Raw genomic sequence first — 9,091 nt, 5'->3', positions numbered from 1 at the left:
TGTACAAAGTATTTATTTAACCTCTAAAAAATAAGGAGACAAGATTTGCCTAACTCTTTAAGCAGGCAAAGTTACTTTCCTTGTTAAGGAATAAAAATAAAACGTAATTTAATATTTAAATAGTAGAACATAACTAAGCACTGTAAACATTCTTAGCCTTTTACGATTAGGGTTAAAACTTAACGTCATCTAAAATGGATAATGATTCCGAATGCATTTGGATTGGCCTTAAGTGCAGTTTTCATTATGATGTTATTGAATAATCGAATTCGTTTATAAGACAGTCTTTTTTATTTATTAATAGCTCGATCAACTTAATGCATCGTTTTTTGATATTAGCAGTGTAGAATCAAGATCAGTTAAAAAGATCTTTCAAGACAGATAGCAATATAATTATGTCCTTTTATTGAGAATACTGTTTATTGTAGGTTAGTAAGAGATAAAAAAATATACTTTAAGGAACTGCTATTTTATAACAAGTATTTTATGATGCTGCAAAATGTATATGCTATTCAGCGAAACAAATTTGAATAAGTATACCATTCATCAGTCTTCAGTTCAGGTAACATTCCACCAAGGTTGTTTTTGTTCTATTCTCATAATATGGAGCACTTGGAACCACCGAGGGCGTCATTGAAGTTGGCGAGGAGTGAGGGACAAGCGTGGGTGGCCGAGGACATCTCCCGCTGGTCCACAGCTAGCATCATCTGCCGAAAGACTTGGCAGACCAAGGAGCTGTAGCGGGCACTGCACTCCGCGTACCCACAGCCCCACACGGCTTTGATACGGTCCATCAGCGCACGCCGCTGCGCAAGGCACTCGTCATCTTCGTTATCGAACAGGTCTATCTTGTTGCCGACCACTAACAGAGGCACTGCATCGATATCGCGACTCTCGGCGATCTGTTCCCGGACGTTCTCCAGGTACTGGAAGGTCTCCAGGTTGGACAGGTCCAGCACCATCATGTAGGCACTGGCGTCCCTCAACCCGTAGTCCTGCAGATCCGTCAGCTCGTAGACGGAGTTCACCGGGAAGTAGGGTAGGGCTGGCAAGTCCGTGATCTTCAGTTCGTACACACGCCCGTTGATGATAACCGTCGGGTAGTAGGTGTGCCGTGAGCCAGTGGGAAGGTACTCTTGCACGAAGTTGTTCCAAACGAACTGCTATAGCCATACGTCCATTGTCCAATAGTGAGTCCCAGGAGAGACCGAAAACAGATAAAAAGAATGTTAGTGACAGACATCAATTCCTCCATTATTTGAGTTAAAATTCTATAGAAAATTGTTCAGTAGTATTGTATTCATTTACTAAATGAAAAACTTTGGACTTTTAAAGAATATTTATTTACTGCACTGTAACTTTTGAAATTATATTGTATATCAATGCGTAAATAAATAATATTCAATTTTATTTGTATTTAATTCCCATCATGAGAGTTTAGGTCCTTTATCTCCCTGGTAGTGAATATACATATAATCAAAGGGATTCAAAACCACAATGCACCTTAAATACCATGATAACAATTTTGTATTTGTCTTTTTATTATATTCAATAAAAATTGGAAAAATTAATCGATTATGATCATTTTAAAATATTCTAAAATTTTTTGCCACATGAAGTAACATTAACGAAGCTTGTTTCTACCCTGTAGAAGGGGTTTACAAATAGGAATTGGTTTTAGTGACATTTTATTTAGAGTTGACAAATTTTTTGTGTAATTTTAATTTATTTTTTAATATAAATGAAAAAAACCTTAAGGTTATAAACAAGCAGAATTGCATTATATTGTTTTAGAGCACTTTAATTTTATGCTATGTAAAATTTTACATTGGAAGAATTTGGAAGGAAGGTAACACTAGCGTAAATGAATCTTTATATGCTACAGAATGGTCACAGTAAATACCGTACAGTATTATTTCTACAATAAAAATTGTAAGCTGAGGTAAAATTTAAAATAGCTAACCCGTGTAAATTAAGCAAGTAATAATCTAAAATCTGTTGACAGTAAACTAAATAAATCCTATTTTGTATCAATAAAACATTCGTATAAATCCAGTAAAATGAAAAAAGTGTGACATCGTAATGAAAACGTAAATAAAAAAGATAAAAAACGTTGGAGTACACGTAATGTAGAACATTTCTTAAAAGAAAAAGTGAGCAGTAAATCTAAAAGATATATCCAATATCCACAGAATTTCAATTTACTTAACGAAGAAGTCCCTTACACTGAATAAGCCATCATGTACCGCCCGAACTAAATCATTAAGGTTAAGAGGTATAGTGAATATAGAAAGCAATCCTCAGAAGCAACCTGCCTTTAGACTACATGATGAGATTGAGGTTTACCGCAGGGTGCAACCTGAGGTGTTTGAAAACTGTTGTCCCACTTTCCTAATGAACTGGTCTACACTGATGTGGATAAATACTGATCAGAATTACTTCAAACTTTCATAAATTATAAATGGAATTCAGATCTGACACGTTTTCTAATGATTCCGAGCATTATTAAACGCAGAAACAGGGTCAAACGCAAGCCTGTTTTATCCATAACCCTTTCTGTATATTCTGTCATTTCGACCTCTACCGAACTGGCGCGACTATCGATTAGTGTGTAGGACCAGTTTCTCTCTTGATAAAACTAATTTGTGAGCTTTATACGACGTGAAATGGCCCTCAGCTCCCAAAATATTACGTGTGTATGAATGGAAAATTACTGTTCCGCTTATGGTATTGTTCAGATTCGGTGAACATCCTTTTAAAAGTATTAATTGTTGAATTCAATTAGAGTAAATTTTTAAATTGTAATGAAGAAAAACACATTTCATTCTGGTTCAAATTACTTAACTATAGTTGTGGTACTCAGTGTGGTGTTTCATACTGCAGTGTAATTTAATAAATGGAAAACCAGTCTACAGTCAAAATGCTCAGCAACTGTATTGCAGAATATTACATTCCTCTTCTGGAATCTAAGCGCTCGATACTAATGTATCATTCTGACTTGGGTGTTCTACGTTCCACAACATTTTTATGTTACTCAAATAATTACGATACTGGACTAACATGGTGGTTACAAAAACAAGTTATTGTTCTATAATAATATTCATTTCTTATACGCATTATACATTTTATATATTTTAATAATGTTAGAGTATCTACTTAGCATATAAATGACAAACATTCCATGTAGAGTACAGTACACTTCTTCTTTTTCAATTCTATATTATTTAAAGTTTTTTATTGACGAAGTTTTTTTCGTTTATTATGATTGATGTATGATTCTTTAAATATAATTAGAAATCGTACATTAGCCATCGTTACAATAATAGAACAAAAGTTTCAATTGTAAAATCTGTTTATTTGTCAAGAAATCTGAAGAAATAAAGTTAGGCTTATGCTGCAATTCATTTATTTTAATTGTGAAGACGAATGCTTAATCTAATACTGTACATCCATAAATAGTAATTGACTATTAAAAAAAAGAGTACACCTACACTTAGGATGCTGGCGTGTCATCTCGCACAACGGCACACAATAGTCACAAGTGTGGAGACTCCTGGATTTATGTATCTGTAAGTACCTGTATAATTGAGGTTTTTCCTACTCCTGGGGCTCCCAACAACACCACTTTGACCAGTTCTGGTGCGTCAGGACTATTCAGTGACAGAGACACAGGAGAACACGGGGAGCACGAGACATCTCGCACAATAGTCACAAGTGTGGTGACTCCTGGATTTATGTATCCGTATGTACCTGTATAATTGAGGTTTTTCCTACTCCTGGGGCTCCCAACAACACCACTTTGACCAGTTCTGGTGCGTCAGGACTATTCAGGGACAGAGACACAGGAGAACACGGGGAGCACGAGACATCTCACACAATAGTCACAAGTGTGGTGACTCCTGGATTTATGTATCTGTAAGTACCTGTATAATTGAGGTTTTTCCTACTCCTGGGGCTCCCAACAACACCACTTTGACCAGTTCTGGTGCGTCAGGACTATTCAGAGACAGAGACACAGGAGAACACGGGGAGCACGAGACATCTCGCACAATAGTCACAAGTGTGGTGACTCCTGGATTTGTGTATCTGTAAGTACCTGTATAATTGAGGTTTTTCCTACTCCTGGGGCTCCCAACAACACCACTTTGACTAGTTCTGGTGCGTCAGGACTATTCAGGGACAGAGACACAGGAGAACACGGGGAGCACGAGACATCTCGCACAATAGTCACAAGTGTGGTGACTCCTGGATTTGTGTATCTGTAAGTACCTGTATAATTGAGGTTTTTCCTACTCCTGGGGCTCCCAACAACACCACTTTGACCAGTTCTGGTGCGTCAGCACTATTCAGAGACAGAGACACAGGAGAACACGGGGAGCACGAGACATCTCGCACAATAGTCACAAGTGTGGTGACTCCTGGATTTGTTTATCTGTAAGTACCTGTATAATTGAGGTTTTTCCTACTCCTGGGGCTCCCAACAACACCACTTTGACCAGTTCTGGTGCGTCAGGACTATTCAGGGACAGAGACACAGGAGAACACGGGGAGCACGAGACATATCGCACGATAGTCACAAGTGTGGTGACTCCTGGATTTATGTATCTGTAAGTACCTGTAAGAGGTTTTTCATACTCCTGGGGCTCCCAACAACGACACTTTGATCAGTTCTGGTGCGTCAGGACTATTCAGAGACAGAGACACAGGAGAACACGGGGAGCACGAGACATCTCGCACAATAGTCACAAGTGTGGTGACTCCTGGATTTATGTATCTGTAAGTACCTGTATAATTGAGGTTTTTCATACTCCTGGGGCTCCCAACAACGACACTTTGATCAGTTCTGGTGCGTCAGGACTATTCAGGGACAGAGACACAGGAGAACACGGGGAGCAAGAGACATCTCGCCGTTCCAGATAATCGAGATTCAATTCTGAAACACATTATTCATTTGAAGATAATATTTAATTTATAAGAACGTAATTAGTATTAACATATATGTATAATATTAAAAAATAATAGGTTATAATTACTACGATACTATAGAGATTCGTTACATATAGTGACTTAAAAAATCATGATAAATTTGATTCTAATATTTTTGATTCCTTAAATAAAATAATAGGTTTATTAACATATTAAAAAATATGATAACGATGTAGAAATAGCTTTGCATTGATTCAAGTGTAATGGTAAGCTATATCCTCGGGTACACTATAGGGATTTCAAATTGTTTCAACCATATGTTCCGTTCATATCTCAATTAGATTGAATCACCTGCCCAGACGTGAATCATTTTTTTAGAAATTAAACCTTTAATTCTCTCCTAATTACCAGTGATTTCTTTTTATTTTAAGTGTCAGGCAATATTTTTACCCTTATATTCTGTAAGATAGAACATCCTTATTTGTGTGTAAAATCCAGTATTATTAGTTCACATCGGGTTACTTTTAATGTTATTTACATTGCATAAACAAACTATGCAAAATCTCGCAACAGAAAACTTCTTTAATATCCTCCATGGAAAAACAACCAGTTTTAACAAAGATAATGAGCTAAGTGCAATGCTGACTCAATCGTAACCGAGGTGTTAAAGTCTTTAGTGTTTTTGAATTGTCTAGTTGTATAATGGTAAAGTGGTAACTCTGTATGGACTGAGGTACAGGAGTCATCAAAGGGGTTTTATAATATCATTGTAGAAGAGTGCAATGTCACTTAAGATTCTCAAATTCAGATCTAAAGTCCGACGACATAGATCGTGGGTCCTTGATACTTGATGCCCTTCGTCACATGATAGATCAATAAAATAGTTAAATCAGGTATAAATGAAGGCAACAAGAAATATCTGGAGTCAAAAAATGGTTATACAATATTGGTCGGTACTATGTAAGGCGGCGACTTACCAGGATGAGAGGACGACCAGTGTCGTCCTGGGTCTTTGGTCGTGACAGGATCGATGGCCAATGGATGCCTTGTAAATGCGACCTCACAAATACTTGGTCCGCGATGTTAAAGTACGCGATCAAATAATCACATCATGTGTAAGTGGTTCCCGTGCGATTCTAAAATCCGTGGTTATTTTCTTCTGTATGCTGGATAGCATTATTGTGAGGGTGTACCAATGGGCAGTTCCGGAGTCTAATGTTAGCGACTACGAGTCTCTCTGGTAATATCTGTGCAATTTACTAAGGAGTTCAGATTGCAGTGGATTGTATGACACACAGAGTGGATTATAGAATGGTCTGAGAAAGACCTGTAGTCTGTGAATTCTTTTGTAAATAGGTACGATTTACCTAACTCATGCACTGATATATCGTGAGTATTTTGTTTTTGATATATTGATTTCCAAACAACAAGGGTTTCTAATTTTAAATTTGAAAAGTTTTCACATAAAAATTCATTATTAGTAAAACATATCATAATTTAGACATGTTAAACAAAACAACATACAATGGTTATATTTAATTTATAATTATTAGACTTTGGTACTGCTTTGGGGTTCATTATCAACTTAAGATATCTTGCAAGTAACGACAGGGGCTCAAGATAATTATATTTAACTGATTAAAGTGTCTAATTTGAATTTTACGGCACAAAATATGAATCTACACTTTCGGTGTTACTTGCAGGATGTTTCATGTGAATATCATAGTAGCAGGTAATTAGGAACGTCATTCAGCTGTAACAAAAGCACCCCTCCTCCCCCACTAATGTAGTTAGCATCCGTTCGCGAGGGTTACCTGGGAGGCATATATTATCACTGTTGGTTTTCTTAATTCAAACAACTTGATCCCGTTCTCAATAAAACCTGTCAGTGTTACAATACTCACTAATGTCAATAGACATATCACTACTAATGTGTCAAATCTGAAGTTTTTTCCGCGTCAGCAGGACTTGTTGCATAGTTCAACAGCATAAACAACTCTCCTACAAAATGCTTTTTTGAGGAAAATGAAGAAGCTTTTGTGGAAAAGCAAACAATAAGAAAATAAACAGAACATAAATTACTTATCTACTATTATAAAATTAAATACACCTGGAGGTTTTACTTCTGGTTGGCTTTTACCTTTCAGTTGAACCTACATTGGTTATAGATGACACATCGGTTTTTGTTGTACCCGGTATAGGTTGTACTGGCATAGATAAACCAACGAGGAGTGAACCTCACTGGAGGTTATTCTTCTTATCTTACTTGCGTTAACAAGAAAAAGTATTAAAACGCCTTTAAGAGATGACATACAGTAATAGTAATAGAAATTATGGGATTCCGTGTGCAGGGATGTCGCTAAGGTAAAACCTTAAATGAGTGAATAATACTACTACTGTGAATAAGTGTCCATAATACTACTACTTTAGGCTATAAATATTTAAGCACCATTCTATTTTTGAGCACTTATGAATTTGATGAATTGTATATTGGATGTGATAACGATGTGTTAAAATAAACTAAGTGAAAAATTCCATTAATTAAATTATCAACTTATTATTACATATAACAGCAGAAATTAACCCATTGTTGTTGATTTATTGTAATAAATCAACTAATTTAAAATATAATATATTTAGTAATATAAATGTGTTAGCTAATTATATGTTTAGGAATTGGTATTGATTACAAAACATACAACATATACTAATTTAAAGAACAATTTGGCAAACAACTTCTAATACATCAAAACAAATTGTATACCAATGAGACAGTGACTTTAAATTTTAAATGTAAAAATCAGCTGACAATTAATCAGCAGTTTAACAACATTATAACTCGATCAAGGGCATAGCGAACAGTAAACCCGTTACTACTCCATTATTATTTGTAATATCGAAATACACTTTTAATTAAAATATTTACTTAAAGTATCCAATATTTTACTGTTACTACAAAGTTTTCATACAATGCCCAGTTTTGAGTTAATACAAATTAACTAACATTTAGTATAGCCGCCATTTCGAAACGTTTTTAACATCAGAATAATACTTTTCCTGTGATAATATATAGAAATAGAACTAGTTTCAGGTTAATCTATTCCACCAAAGTTTATATATATTTTGAAAAGAGCCAAAGCAGTGAAAGAAGTTGTTCTGGTCCTGAAGACCCAGAAAAGAGATGGTTCTGAACCTACTTTTATGTAACCTCCTACTCTCGGAAATCCTCGCACAGGAAAGAGGAAGGAGAGAGAAGAGGGATAGAAGTAAGAGGGAGAAACCTCTATTCGCCACAACCATAGCTGATGTCTATTTTATTTCCTTATTTTTCTACAGTTAAACCGGAAATATAATGTGTGTTAAATATCAATATCCATACATCACCAATATCTATACATCACCAATATCTATACATCACACTTCAAAGTGCAAAACATCTTTGTTAACTATGATTACAGTAACAGTTACTAACCATACGTCAAAGGTGTAGGGTTGTTTTTCCAGGGAATAAGCTACGTATTTTTACGTTACTGAAGGTATAACAGATAGGTATATAAATATTTACTCCTGGAAGATTTCTTCCTACAACTTTCTGCTGCTGATCAATTTATCTGCTTGAACGTGAAATTATATGTATACCAGAATTAGTACAAAAAATCATAAAAATACGATATAATATGTATGTTTCTGCACAATATTTATCTTTAGAGATAGAGAATGTAAGATTAAATGTGTCTAAAGCGTAATCAGTTTGCAGTAAAAAAATGACTCGGCTTACTGAACAAAAGTTTATCTAATTCTTTGGAAGAATAAAGTATTCATGAATTACTACGAAAAACGTTTAATTACTTAAACTTTTCTTCAAACGTTTCGTTCCTTGAAACTGTTTAAATTGCTCTTTATTTTCGAAAGCGCTCTCGCTCCGGATTTTTTTCAAAGTAAGTACTTTAATATTAATAAAAAAGTTTTGTTTGTTTGTAAAATTTTAAGATGAGTTTAAAATTATTAAAACTACTAGCTATTAAATGTACGCAGAGTACAATTTATATCTGTATTTTGTTGAATGTGTAAACAGTATGTGAAAAGAGTATCTGATTAAACTTCAACAAATGTTTTGTTAGAGGAAAATACACAAGACATGTCATAATGTGCAATTATAATTATC

At 35.1% G+C, this 9,091-nt stretch overlaps 1 protein-coding gene across 1 annotated transcript; it reads right to left on the bottom strand.

Annotated features, from left to right (window-relative positions):
- Window positions 1–478: 478 nt before the first annotated feature.
- Window positions 479–4,806, bottom strand: LOC124369381 (ras-like protein family member 10B). The gene is made up of 3 exons (XM_046827382.1): window positions 4,785–4,806; window positions 3,578–3,726; window positions 479–1,163 (listed from the first exon to the last, which is right to left on the bottom strand). The coding sequence occupies exons 1-3, from the start codon at window positions 4,804–4,806 to the stop codon at window positions 597–599; spliced, it is 738 nt and encodes a 245-aa protein (XP_046683338.1). The 3' UTR covers window positions 479–596.
- Window positions 4,807–9,091: the final 4,285 nt, after the last annotated feature.

The sequence above is a fragment of the Homalodisca vitripennis genome, chromosome X (genome assembly GCF_021130785.1).
Source record: "Homalodisca vitripennis isolate AUS2020 chromosome X, UT_GWSS_2.1, whole genome shotgun sequence".
Lineage (NCBI taxonomy): Eukaryota > Metazoa > Arthropoda > Insecta > Hemiptera > Cicadellidae > Homalodisca > Homalodisca vitripennis.
The sequence above is the reverse complement of the archived record's forward strand: the minus strand, read 5'-3'. Positions and strand labels throughout refer to the sequence as shown.